This window comes from Cololabis saira, chromosome 11 (genome assembly GCF_033807715.1).
Source record: "Cololabis saira isolate AMF1-May2022 chromosome 11, fColSai1.1, whole genome shotgun sequence".
Taxonomy (NCBI): domain Eukaryota; kingdom Metazoa; phylum Chordata; class Actinopteri; order Beloniformes; family Belonidae; genus Cololabis; species Cololabis saira.
In genome coordinates this window covers 15,803,423-15,818,541 of record NC_084597.1, presented here as the reverse complement: position 1 = coordinate 15,818,541, position 15,119 = coordinate 15,803,423, and the positions used below count along the sequence as shown (strand labels likewise).

The following is a 15,119-nucleotide window of genomic DNA, read 5'->3' as shown; positions in this document are numbered from 1 at the left end:
AAAAACAGACGCCAGTGTTTACAATACCCTGTAAAGAGAAATATAATACATTTAATGAATAAAATAAATAAATAATACAGTAGGATCAGTAGAGCTGCACATCTAAGTGCGGCAGCTGACAACTGTAGTACCCAGCATTAAAATCAATGTTAAAAATACACCATGTTGAAATTCAGGGCAATCCTAACTGCTCATGTGAGGACATGCAGAACGCAGGGTATTGCTACGAACTAATCCAGTGTAATTAAGACATTCAGAAATCTGCCAACCTCCAAGCACATTGCTGAGTTGCTGATTTGTCCTCTAACGACTGATCTGGCAATGTGGCGACACTGTCCCATAATTAGCTCTGACATGAATACAGGAACCATGCAGTGATGCCGTGTGTGATGAGCAAGCAAAGGATCCTGGCGCATGACAAAAATACTTCCATCAAGGATGACTGAGCTCAGCCCATCTTTCTCCTCTGCTTTTGTTTTCGGTTTTTCTTTTGTTTTACAGTCTTTCAGTTTTGAGGCAGCTCCCGCTGTATTTTCCTGTCCACTGTTTATTTCATTCAGTAGGACTTGCCTTACCCCGTCTCCAGTTGTCTGCCCTGTGTCCCCCCCCGCCCCCGTGGATGTCAGCTGCATCGCTCGGGCCTGACCTGTATGACTTCAGGTCATCTGTTTTCTATGTAGTTGATGCATTATGATGCATGGATCTGTTTGGGACCGAGCCACCCCCCCGCCTCCCTCACCCCCTCGTTCTCCCCAGGGATGTGAGCAGTGCCATGTCAGGCACACACTCGCGCTGTTATCGCATATATATAAATCAGAGCTGTAGCAGCCTTTTGCTGACACGAGCCCCCCAGCAAAGACATGCACAAACAGCTCTGCAGCCTATTCAGAGTAAGAGAAACATGAGTCAAGACTCCACAGAGTGGAAATCAGAGCAGACATCGTTAAGGAAATAAATGGAACGGATAATTAATAGATGAAGCAAAAAATACAGGAGCCTTCCATTTAATAAAAGGCTGAAATTAAAATGGAAAAATTTGCTTTTAAATAGACATATCAGAACCTTCTCAACACGTAATTATATCTGACGATGGGCGCATTTCCATTACATTTGAAATTTTGGAAATAGAATCGGAAACTCGTCAATATCACAGGAGTGGCAAAATGTTTTTATGTGCACATAAAATGTTTTTTATTGCAATTAAAAAAAATATATATATAGTCCTCTGAATGTACAAATCACACGTTCTACCAAAAACAGTTACATTCATAGTAGCTCATGCATTATTTCAGAAGTCTGCTTGCAGCCGCAGTATCCCAGGCCGTGATGCCGATGGGCTCGCCCGACTGGGAGTGACCTGCGAATGACACCCGCGAGCGCCAGGCTGAGCGACCATATGTCCCAGGGGAGCTCTGCTAGTCCTCGTTTCAGTAGCGGCACTTGATGTGAGGATGTTCTGACGGTAGGGGTGCCACCTTTCAGAAATAGAAATAAGGGACGCCCTGATTTCAGCAGCGCAGGAGCCAAAAACAAAAGCCCTAAAACTTCTAAACTGAATAAAAATGTGTTTATTTTATATGAAAAACAAAACGCTTTGATTTAAAGTTTAAAGTGCTTTAATAGCATTGAACTTTCATGACTATAGAGACAGACAACCATATAGCAACTGAAATAGCCTCCTATGCTACGTATGTCCACATCAGCCCAGGTGTATAATATTGCTACAGGTGAAGAATATGGTGTAAAAGTTAATTTATTTCAATAATTCAACTAGAATATGGTGTAAAAGTTAATTTATTTCAATAATTTAACTAGAATATGGTGTAAAAGTTAATTTATTTCAATAATTCAACTAGAATATGGTGTAAAAGTTAATTTATTTCAATAATTCAACTAGAATATGGTGTAAAAGTTAATTTATTTCAATAATTCAACTAGAATATGGTGTAAAAGTTAATGAAAATACGGGACAAATCGCGTCCCGTATTAGTTCAATACGGGACGCAACATTTTTTTCTCAAATAAAGGACAATTCCGTATTTTACGGGACGGGTGGCAACCCTATCTGACGGGGATGACTGTGATGTAATATTAGTTAGCATCTCAAGTTAGCACAGGCTAAGTCACCCAAGCTAAAACAAAGGAGTTTGATTGACATTAGGTGGTCATGTTCCAGTCAGCTTCACAAGCCTGATTGTTCTGCGCATTTGCAACATGGGTCAGTGTACAGTAGTATGAGGAAAAAGAGGCTTCAAATCCAGCTTTTTGAAAATCTATAGATTACATCACAGTTGATTTGTGCAGTTCTTCTTGTACAGACTATGAGCATCATTATCTAAATGAATGAGGACTCTTCGATCGTTCAGGACTACCATTTGCAGGACTTGACATCTCAGTAATAAGGAGTGAAGCTCAACTCCTAACACATGACTAAAAAAATGGATATGACTTCATCACAACGCTGTGGTTCTGCATAAGATGACTGTATGTGTCAGACTACTGTATGTCTGACCTTGCAATTAAATCCCCTTTGAGCTGAGAGACCATCTGAGTTTACCTATGAAGTCTTATCCCCTCTATGATGTAATTACTGACCCCAGTGTTAAACTACTGTTCCTCAGTGAAATTGTGGATAATGACCCCACAGAAACCTCTCAGATGTGGCCAAAAAAGGTCCCTGTCTTGCAGCGATTCATCACGGATGTTTACATCTTTTTTGGAGTAAGAATGATTATGGTTAGATGCAGTTGCAGAGACAGAAATCAACTGGATGAAATCAAAAGGTTCTGGAGATCCAACGCCTTTATTCTTGGAAGGATGCACTGAAGCTATAGTGGATAGATTTGACTCCCCTCCTGCTTATGAGTCAAGGGTCGGTGTTATCATAGTGCAAGTCCAAAGCCACAAACAAATGGAGAGGATTTTGACAGGAAGGGCACCTGAGGTAAAAAAAAAAATATCCTGAATCAATATACAGTACAGAATGATCTGCTGTGGTCACCCTGAAGAGGGAAGAGCCTGATGAATTTAATTTTTTACTTGTACTTGCTTGTATTTGCGAAAGTAGCAAACAGCAAACATGATGAAGGAAATGCAGTCAATTCACATGTTTTTGCTGCAAAAACATTTTAATAGGAATGTAGTTTGTGTGCTTGCCAATAATGGATATGAGCTTCTCGTCCTCCTCCGTCATCACCATCATCTCATCCTCCTCCAAACATTAAACAGAAACTGCATAGAGACTGATGCACGGTATATGCATAATTTTGAATAAGTGTACATATAGAAGATGTCTGCATAATAGCATACATAATAGTGTTTGTCAGTTTAAAATTTTTTGCATTGTTGCTATAAACGTCTGCATTAGTGAAATCAATGAGTCAAGGGCCGGGCTTGAGGGTGGGCCTGTGGGCTTTTCCGCCCCAGGTGGAGAGTTCCCTGTGCTTACCGCGGCAAACCGAGTGGGTTGAAGAACAGTCACATCAGCCTGTACCACCCACAGAAATGATCGACTTGCATTAAGCTCCTTCATGTTCTGACATGCCAATGTAAAAGATGGGTTCATAAGCAAGAGGGGTATTAGTCCATTTTAAAATCTACAGTAAGCTTCATACCCAGTTCTTGTGGCAAGAAAAAGTAAGTGAACCTCTTGTTTCTGCATTGATATGCATAAATGGTGAGATATTCTTCACCTAAGTCACAAATGCAATGTGCTTAAGCAAATAACAGTCAGTTATGATTTATTGTATATTTACTGAACACACCCTTTGAACGTTCACAGTTCTGGTGTAAAAGTATTTTGGCTAAGCCTCTATTGGCAAGTGCTTTTGGTAAATCTGGATCAGACCACTATGAGTTTTTGACCATCCCTCTTTACTGAACTTTATGAGCTCAAACATACTACTAAGATGTTTGGTGTGAACAGCTTTTTTGAGGTCATTTCATGTCATCTCTATGGGTTTAATGCTTAAAGTCTGACTGGGCCGCTCCGAAAGACAGATTTCCTTTTTCTGAGGCCATTCTGTGGCTGATTTACTTCAGCGCTTGGAGCCATTGTCCTGCTGCACTACCCATCTAAGCTTCAGCTGGTAGACAGCCATCTGGATAATATCATATAGGATATTTAGATTTTGCCAATAGGCCACTGTAAGTCCCCTATGTGAGTCACAACTGGCCTGCACTCTTTCAGACTGACAGGACCCAAGACTGTCACAGTGCCGGCCGGCCAAAAAACATGGTAAATTAGCTGTGAATTGGCTTATTAACTCATCTGAGTCGTCAGAAACCCATGAGTGACACCACAGTGGGTTTGTTTAGTGTTACTTCTACAGTCTGATTGTCTGGACAGTTGTCGTACTAAATCGTCGTAGAAACAGTCACCGCTGTGTACATAAGTGCTTGACGGGAATCTGCTCTATAGCCAAGGAGAACACATGTTAAAAATCAAATTAATCTTGTCTTATTTCTAACCTTCCTGAAGACCTGTAATGATTTTTGGATGTAGTAATCGGTGGAGCCCTGTCATGTGTTTTGACATCTTCCAGACATGGATGAAACCTCTCATGGAGCTCCAGCAGCTTGAGTGGTGACACTATAATCCTGCAGTCGGAGGCCATCATGAAGAAAAAGTGCCTACCCACTGTGTGCAACTGATGCTGAAGACAGTCTAGTGCACTCAGCATTTACACAATCATGCCGAGCAGTCGTCAGGTGTAATGTATTGCAGCAGAGGGGCTGTAGATCATTTCAGTCCTAAAACTGCATTTTACATCATACAACTGAATCTGAATCTTTTTTTTTTTTTGCTTCCAATCATCAACATGTAAGGATGGATATACATAAAGAATTATTCATCAGAAAAAAAAACTACTTATTTTCCCATTGGAGCTGTTATGTAAGAGTTTGTCTTTGTGGACTGGCCTTGGATATTTGCATTCACTCAGCTGATGTCGTGCCATTTGTGCCAATTGTGTGAAAAGCAGTAAGTTCCAATTCATTGCATTTTAGAGGTGCTGAATTCATTCAGATGTGACCTTTTTAAAAAGGTGATATATATCAGACATCTTTTGTCTGGATATAACTGTCCAGCAGCGTTACTTGATGGACGGATGGATGGATGAACAGACATATTAATCTCCGTTCAATCTTACATTGTCCTACGCTCTTTTGACATTCTTTCATTTCCTTTCCTCCACCCCCTTCTTTGTCATCCTCTGTACATCAGTCATGCAACTCTTTGTTTTATCCTCCCAAGGTCTGAAGGATGAATTCTGATAGAGTGATAATCCAATGTATTAATACTGACTCAAGTTGAACACACAGGAGACGGTTCAATCATACTTGCACAAAGCCCTCCCTGTTTGCACAGAGCCGATCAAGGTCATGGACCCATCACTACTCGGTTCCCACAACACTAAATGAAACAAGCGTTACCATGACATAATGGAATGAACCTTTCTTCAGTGGATTCACTGTGGTGTCGAGTCTGTGGAGTGGAGAACATGGGGGGGGGGAGTGATTAAAGGGGGCAGTGATGGCAGCTTGCCTCGTGGAAGAAAGATATAAAATGTAGTAAAACCTAGCTGTTTTTCTCTCTGCCACTTGCCCCCTCTCACTTTCACACATTCCCCCCCCAAAAAAAATTGAAGAGGAATATAACCTGAATGATACAAATAAAAAGCATTGGGCTTTCTCATCTTTCCCCTTCTCTGCCAACTCAGCTTGCAGTGAAAACTGTCTCATAGTGGTGTCCCTTTTTTGTGGAGGAGGTTGTGTCCCTGTTAAAGGAGAATCCCTCTTCTCCTCCCTGGTAAGGTATTTGTAGGGGCGCAAGACAAGATCAGAGTATGGAATACCGAATCCGTGAGTACGGGCCTTTCCTTCTCCACATAAACAGAGTTTGGTTTGCATTGCCAATAGGAAGTTGGATTGGTTCTGAGTCAGACCTGGACTCTGCCAGTCCTTTTGCTCCTGATTTTCTTTGTAACTTTTATGCAACTAATTGGTTGGAGCAAGAAGGGGCAAAAATAATTATCACCATCCATCTATCCCCTCATCCATCCATCCCCTCACCCATCCATCCATCCATCCATCCATCCATCCATCCGTCCATCCATCCCCTCATCCATCCATCCATCCATCCATCCATCCATCCATCCATCCATCCATCCATCCATCCATCCATCCATCCATCCATCCATCCATCCATCCATCCATCCATCCATCCATCCATCCATCCATGCATGGAATACAATCTCATGCAAAAAAAAAGATTGATGCTGGCAACGCCTCCCCATCCTGACCATCTTCCTACTTCTAATCTACTTGTGATGAAGACATTTGAAATATATCTGCATGCAAACGAGACAATTCAATGATTTGCATTCTCAGCTCAATGGACAGGAAATTAATCTAGAGGAGAAATATCAATACAAGCAGCCCCATTAAATCAACATCCCCGTTCAACTCTGATGTGTTTGAACAGCTCTTTCATCGAATTCTCTCCAAATCACACTGGTGCTCTATCATCTCGTATTTCCGTTGCCAGCATTCAGTAACTCTGATTGTTTTTCCGTGCATCACTTGCTCCTCGCTGCCCTCATCATGATCCTCTTTCTATTAGCGCCTAAAGTGATGAGGACACAATTTAATGCAATCATGCAAAATGATCAAACTTCGTGTTGCCATGATTTGATTTAGAATAAAAACAACATAAAATAACAACAATCTGTAAAATAGGAGGGAAACAAATGTAAAAACTGGCCATCGTGCCAGTGAAATGTGTCACCTGCTGTCCAGTGAGGGGGCTGTGCAGCGCCATGCAGGGAAAGGTTCCTGCCAACCAATGCATGTTCCTCTTTATGTTTGGAATAATGCACTTTTATTCCTTACAGAATGCATTTCCTGTCATCAAATCTCCTCTGAATGAGCTAGAACTCTGCAACTAGCACCACTAGTAGCTCATAAAATATATCCATTCCTTCATGCATGAGTAGAATTGTTTCTTTTTGTGTGTTTAGTGTAAAAATCTCACTGAAAACCAAATGGATGCTGCAAAGAGGCATGCTACAATCTGACTAGATCTTTTGAAAATCAGAATGGTGGAGCTCAAATAGGAATCTGTTGCTTCTCTGACAAAGGAGTGTTTCAATCTTTTCACAAAAGCTGAATGACATCTCATTGCCATTGTGAAGGTGTAACAGTGGCACGAGGATGGCTACAAACATTTATTTAGCACTGTGTTATCGAGCCCCAACTGAAATATAACGGTCAGTGACTCTGACCATTATGCACTCATTGCTGACAGTGGACTCCAAAGTGGAGGAGAGGACCAGCTTTACATTGGAGAACACCAAAATGCTTTGTGAAAGTGTACGGTGGACAGAGACTATTACACCCTCTGTAGGACCACTGTGAATGGTGGGTTGCAGAGATCTCCACTGCATGTCTGTACGATGTAGGGATGAAACAATTTTCCTGAAGCCTAATTAAAGTAATTGTTTTTTGTCTCCATTTCAACCATGTCTTTACAGCTCTGTTCATAGCAGATGATTTTGAGTAGAGTGGCTGACTCCAGCCACTCGACACCACTCTGAACCGTTCTACTACAGCGTATATACCTTTTGGAGATTAGTGTTAAAGCTTTGTGCTCCCCTCTTTTGGGGTACAGGAAATGCAGCATGATGTGAAGTCCAGTAGAGTTGGACAAGATGGAAAACTATACTGTCACCTGGGTCTGTGATGTCACAGAACCCTGTAAAACTGAATGGTTCCCTGTAAACCCTCCAAAACAAAAGGACAGAGCTGCACCATGTCGATTCTGAAGTAGTAGTCACTTCAGACACCAACATACAGTACATGCTCCCAAATACAGACATCTTTATTTTTTCATCATCTCCACCACTTTCAAAGGTCCAAACCAGTCAACATTGCTCATAAAGCTCAAAAGAGAAGAGTTGTGCTTTGATCAAGCTCTGATGCCATTTACAAGATGATTTACAATTTCAGTGATGCCAAAAGAGGATTAATTGCTACCGTCCACTGCTGTTGGTGGAGAAAGTGGCTCAGAGTCAGGCAGCAGAGCAGCTCTGGAACCGCATAATCACCCAATTAAGAATCCTTTGTAGCTGCTCACAGTGAGATAGGTGCTAGACAGTCCACACAGAGTAAGAGTGTGAATAGTGCTAACTTCACATCCACACAAGAGCACTAGTTCTTCAACAAAGATTAAAAAAAAAGAATCCCCAATAAGCATGAAATGGAAACTTCCAGGCCTTAACACACCCCCAGACTGCTTCATTTACTCTGGATGATGAAACTCTTGGTCTTAATGACACTTGGCTACAAAGGGACTTGGCTGATGACACAATGAAGGTTGCTAACATGTGACCCTGACGTAACTGATGTAACAGCGTCTACATGAGGATCAAGGAGAACTCAATCATCCACAGTCTGTCTGATGGGAAATTCTATCAGCAAAAATGTCTCAAATGATCTTATTGGATCACATCGGCAGACTCATGAACTGTAATGAGTCTTAAAGCTGATCTCAGGGTGAAGATGCGTCGAAACGCTCAAGTCGTTTTTTTGGGTTTTCTGCTTCTCATAGTTTAAAAACCAACCCTACTTCCAGAAAAGTAGTCAGGTTTTCTAAAATACTGTTAAATTTTAAATCTGATATTTACTGAAGTTTGAACATTTTGACACACACAAATCTAAAATAAATGATTCCCAGTATCGTCACTAACTTGATTTTTTTAAGAAAACAATTTAATAAAGCCTGAACACATAGCAAAAAATAAGCAATAATGACAGAAACGTTTATAGAATAACATCATTCTGGAAGATTTCACATTTGAGCAATTAGGCACCACTCAAATACTTTGACTTCATCAGGGGTTATGTGCAGCCGCTACATTTAAGCACACCACCTGCCACTGAACACTGTATAAAACAATGAATGAAGCTTTAAGTCATGTGGTTTTTGAAAACCGGTAATAAAACCTGTTTTTCTTGCAGAGCGCAGCCATGTTGCTTCGGAAGCCGGCAGAAACATGCACACCGTATGTCAACCAAGGCTAGCTTTGCTGCCATCTCCTTTAGCCGAACCCTGCCAAAATATCTGTGGTGCTACTGTAAACGTCTGACGGTTTATGGTGGGATGTACCGTTTAACATGTTGACTCAACGGCGGAAATAAAATGACCATTATGTTTAGCCGATGCTGGGTTTGTACAAACGGTACAGTTTTGAAGTCACTCACACAGTAAAGTTTGATGTTGGGGGGTTCAGGCCTGTCATGTCATGTCCTGTGGATCAGACAGTTTTCTTCGTACAGTCTGGCAGATCATTACAACGTTGATCTAAAATCTGAAGATATCTTAGTGGCCAAGAACTACTTCACCTGCAAAAACTAAAGCATTCCCATAAAAGACATGCAATATGTATTCAACTCACTAGACAAAGTCATGTTTCCAACCTTGATACAAGTCATTCTGTCTGACAGGCTCCATTAACAGCTGCTGCTTCCAACATTCAATCAATGTGCTAAGCAGACTACACACATGGTTGAGGTACATAAGGGGCAAGATGGCTTCACCATTGTGCAGTCTTATTGGGAAGGAAACACTTTGTTCAACAGTTCAGTTACAGTGGATTCATTGAACACTTTGCCAAAGTGGAAAATAGATGGCACAGCTTAATGCACAAGGGAGGAACTAACAACTGATACTTTCTGAAACTTTGAGCTGGATATAAAAGGAACTCTAAAAATAGGGGAATTAAATCTATATATAAATCAAATCATCCTTTATTTGGAATGAAGAACATATCAAATGTGCAGTAATATTAACATTTTAGTTTAATTTGCTTTCGTGTTTGGACTCATTGATGTGACATTGACAATAGTTTTTTTTTCCCCATAAAGCCTGTTTCTTAAACTTTTATCAGTTAGTGTTTCAGTTTCAGCAGCAGTTGTTTGGAAGCAGCGGTAACAATAGACTCAACTAATGGATGTAGATGGACCATAATGTTGTCCATTTCACAAACATTGCAGGTCATTATAAAAAATGACAGAGAGGCTCTGTGTCGCAACACCACCATTGCCAGATAGTATCATAAAAAAGCCTTATGAGTACTCTAAGAATCTAACAATATATATTTCATAATGCACTTCTTTTCTTTTTTTCTCTCTCTTTTTGCCCATAATGTGAGATGGGCTCCACATGCAAATGTTGGCTGGGATGTACCATATTTTGGCAAAGTCATATCCAAAAAAACCTCAGTCTCCGGGCAGACAGTCAATATGAAGACTCCAATTAAATTCTGTGTCCACCATTATTGCTAAGTATTTATAAGCAGACATCTCAGTAACAAGTGATTTGTCTGTATTGTAAGTGTTGATGAGAAAACATTGATACATTTCTGCTAAAGATTATCTGGTAGCTGTTTTTTTTTAATTTATTTTATTGGCTTTGTCTCGAACACAACAAAACCCAATCAAATAAAAAGCATCAAAATATTTAAAAAAAAGCAAAACAATTTAACAGTCTCATTCAAAAATAAAACACACAGCAAAACAATGTGTTCGAGAGGGAACAGGAGGAAGCAGAACGCTTATTTAGTCCTGTCCCTTCCTCACAATATCATATCATATATAACCTATAAAAATTAAATAAAATTAAAAGAAAAGAAAAGAAAGAAAAGAAAAGAAAAGAAAAGAAAAGAAAGGAAAAAGACAAAATAACAAAAAAATAAATACAACACAAACAACCAATTAGCAATATCAGTAATTATAATCATAATTGAACCGGTCTCCTACAATATCCTAAATTCAAGAGTCCAATCTCCCAGTCACCTCTACAATGATCCACGAACAGCCTTGAATGTCGGCAGTTATATTTGTATTGTATATAATCCATCCACAATGAACAAAATAATAATCAGTGAAATACATATGTAAAGTAAATTACTTTCTTTAGAGGTCCCCATTTTTATACTTGTCAAGAATTGCTTTCTTGTATGTGTTTTTAAACTGTATAGAGTTAGTGCTATGTTTGATTTCATCATCCAGACCATTCCACAAAGTTACCCCACAGACTGATATGCACATGGTTTTAAGAGTAGTGCGTACACATGGTTGTTTAAAATTTAATTTTCCTCTTAGAATATATTGTCCTTCTTTAGCTTGAAACATATTTTGAATGTTTTCAGGCAGTGTATTATTTCTTGCTTTGAACATTATTATTGCTGTTCTAATTTTCACTAGGTCCACAAATTTCAAAGTCTCTAATTTAAAAAATAGAGGATTGGTGTGATCGAGATACCCAGCATGATTTATTATCCTTACTGCTCTTTTTTGCAATGTAAATTCTTTGATAATTGTCTTCTTTCTCCTCTATACCATCACATTTGAATCTCCCTCTCTCAAGCAACTTCCGCTTTCAGCACCAGGGACAGCGCCGTCTCTCCGTCTCTTTTTTTTTTTTTTTTTTTCAAATCATCGAGAGCCTATACGGCAGCTTGAGGCGGGGAGGTAAACTTTTGCCAATATCTGAATGTAAGCTTATAACCGTGTCCACGAAACTGTTCGCACGCCTTTAGCCCAATGTCCACGCCAGTCCTCTGCAGCTCCAAATAAGTGCAGCCGCGACCGAGGGTGGAGAGGCGCCGAAAACAGAGAGGCTCCAGAGATGAAATGAATATGCACAGGGACGAGTCCATGAAACAGATTTGCCGTTGTCTGCTGCCAGGCTGCTGAGAGATAAAAACAACAATCGCAACAGTTTGAAGAAAAAAAAAAGAGGAGAGAAAGATTGGAGCGACTCTCAGCTGCAGAAAGAGCCGAGAGGAAAGGACCGCCGTGAGCGGGGGACGCACCGGGACTCGATCTGCATGTGAGACCGCTGGTCCGCACACACTGGAGGCGAGAGATGCAGCCTGCGAGCAAGCTCCTGACTCTGATTCTCCTCATCTTCATGGCCACAGAACTCACCCAAGTAGGTTCTTTTTTAACGCCATTTTCCCAGCTCTTGTTTTAAAGCGGAGCCCCGCGGTTTCATTATAGCCAAAGATGCGTTCAAAGATGCCTCATCTAAAAGAATAAAAAATAGAATTAAATAAAAAAACAGGGGAGAGAGCCCCGGTGAATTGGCTATCTACCCCGTTTAAACAGATTAACTGGTGGGATTACATGATGTGAATACATTGTGCTTGACGTGCGCGGATAGATCCAGAAGAGCTTTTTTTCACCACCTCCGGGCTTTACAAATGGACCAGATGAAGGGGGGACGAAGACACAATCCGTCAATATCCTCATTAGTAAATGGTCCCATTTATCAATGGCAGCATGGTCCCATTTATCAATGGCAGCACTCTCCTGGTTTTATTCTGCTCTCTGCTGCTCTTTACTGTGAATCAGGGCTCCATAATCAAATGCATCGTCTCACAGGAGGTGTTTTGAGCATGCCCAGTGTCAGTGACCAGAGTGTGACTTGCTGGTGGATGTATGGGAAGAGAACAATTAGTCCAACAAGCCACTCAGCTCTGGAGTGGTACACAATATTGCCTGTTAATAAGCCTGACATGTACATCATATCATAAACACAACGCTGTCCTGGTGGGGAGAGCTTGAAAAAGGTGGTATTTATTTACTGCCAGGCCCTGCCACCACTGCCATAAAGTCATATTTCACAGGCTTGCCTCTTGTGAGACTATAATTCTGGTTGGTAATTGGAGAAAGAAAAATCAAATATGCAACAAGGGAGTGTCAATAAATGTTGTTCCCATTGGCAAAACATGAGTGACAAACTCAATATAATTGGTATGAACTAGTTTGCTGCAAAGCCTGCTGGCCTTGATAACCAGCAGGCTGGCAGAACAGTGCTTTGACAGAAATATGCCAGTAATTGCATTTTTTTTTTAATCCAGAGAGTAAAATCATGTGGTGCTTGATTTGCATTTTGATCATAGCTCCATCCAAACACACAATTATTAGTGATGGGTTGTATAGCTCGGGAGGCTGCCTCTAATTTGAAGTGGATATGCTGCAGACAACAGCTTCAGACACTGATGGCGAGAGAAGCTTGTTTCACTTTCAGAGTTTTGAGAGGTTCAGTCCAAGTCCGCATACCTGTGACAGACTTCCTCTGATGGCCTGAGAGTGCGTGTCATGTGTCATGTTGCTTGAAGGTAAGTCAATATTAGTCCACAGCATTGTCTGTTTGTTGCCTTTGGAGAAAACAGAGACAAGTTTCACTGACAGGCTCTATTTTTACTTGCCTCTGCTACTTGAAACTCACAGTACATTTCTCTATAGGAACCCAGGCATCTCCGCAGTTCATCTCTGACTGAAACCAGGTATATTAAAAAAGGGAGAGGTGCATCTAGATACAGACAGGGAGCCTTTTACTGCAGGATTACTCTTTCGAAAATGCCATCCAAGCAGAACGGCATCAACCTTTGATGCCAAACAATGATGCCTTCTTAATGGCCACATTAACCACCTCACTTCAAAAGTCTCACACAGCCCCCGACAGCATGTAGGGCAGCTCTTTTCTTAACATGTGGCTGCAGGAGCAGCGAGATGTTTAATTAGCGGCACCTTCTCTCCTTTCATTCACTACCGCTCCCTGTCGCTGAAGGATTTGGCGTTAACACCAAGTTCACACAGAGAAGAATAGTAAGCAGCAAGAGCTGCTGGAGTGGCTCCCCCCATGGCTGCAGGCCCACATCCTGAGCTGTGTCACTAACACCTGACAAGGCAGATGGTTTTAGAACCCCACGATCCGATATCCATCCCACAATAATCCCATAAAATAAAGAAGACGATACCTACGCCTGTGAAGCCTTCTAGGCCTATATTAAAATGAGGACTTTTCAGCGACTTCCCCATCAATTCCGCCACTGAAAATTATGCACCAACGGAGGTTTTTGAAGCACACAGCTAGTTAAATAATCTACCATTCTGTTTTTTATACGAGAAACCGAGATGGCGTTCAAGTGAATGCCAACATGCGTGGTGTAATTGGCAGCAGGGGTTGAAGCTATTTATTATTCAGTATGGCTGGCGAGCAGGAGAAGAGTAGGTGGAGGTACAATGCATTTTGCAGAGCTCTTGCTGGCTGGAATGTGGTTTTTGCAGCACATTGTGAACACTTAAAACACTGGTAACTGAACCCAACGGTACATGGGCACGCGAAGTGTGAAACCTGCTAAGTAGCGCTGCGGAGCACAAACAGAATGGCTGCTTAAATTAAGCTTTTACGTTTAGTCTGAATGTTTGCAGGTCACTGTTCGGGTATATTGCAAGAGGTGCTTGTTTATTCGTTGAGTTGAAACCTTTCACTCTGCCTAAATTCAAAACGTGTGTTAAAGTGAAAATAATGTAGCCGTGCGTTAGAAATGATAGTATCGTATGTGGTACAGTCATACAGTCATAACTGATTATGCAGCTGATCCTATTGCCGGAGGGTTTTTAACATCTCTTAAACATAAAATGTCACGTAGTCCTTGAGTAGTAAATGCTACAGTACGATTCTTAAATGATTGCCTAATTGATTGGATGAATCATCCTCTGATCAGTGCAGCTGTTGCATCCCCCGTGATAAAATCCTGAGCACTTTAAATGAAAGGGGGTGGTGCAGATGATTGATTAACTTGGAATCAGATGTCTATTACACGTCCATAACAGGCATGTCTATTAATCTGTGCTCCATCATACAACCCCACATCAGGCAGCCGGTTGTATCTGTTAGCTGGCGTCTGTTGTTACCTGGGAGGACTGCGTCATGCCGAGATCTCTGTAAATGTTGGGGGATTGGAATGATAAATGCTGGAGGGAAATAAACAAGAAAGAGAGGAATCGGAGGTGTAGTTTGCAGCAACTCACACACAGAAAACTGTAAACGCTGACAGTCTCTGGAGCTCACACTACTACCGCTCCCGTCGGCCCCAGCGCTGACCTACAGTATCAATTGACAGCAATGACCTGGTTAAAGGCAAATTAAATACAGGCTCTTTGTGCATTATTAACGTTCGGCAAAGCAGTTTATCTTGTGGATAAACATATTTAGTTTGCTCATCAGTATTCAACTAGCTATGTAGCTACAGTATCTAGCTGTG

At 41.1% G+C, this 15,119-nt stretch overlaps 1 protein-coding gene across 1 annotated transcript in view; it reads left to right on the top strand.

Moving 5' to 3' along the window:
* The first annotated feature begins 11,505 nt into the window (after positions 1-11,505).
* Positions 11,506-15,119, top strand: part of olfm1b (olfactomedin 1b) — a 36,918-nt gene continuing 33,304 nt past the window's right edge. The window contains exon 1 of the mRNA XM_061733791.1: positions 11,506-11,995. Within this exon, the coding sequence (XP_061589775.1) occupies positions 11,930-11,995 (66 nt within the window). The 5' untranslated portion in view covers positions 11,506-11,929. The remainder of the gene's footprint in view (positions 11,996-15,119) is intronic.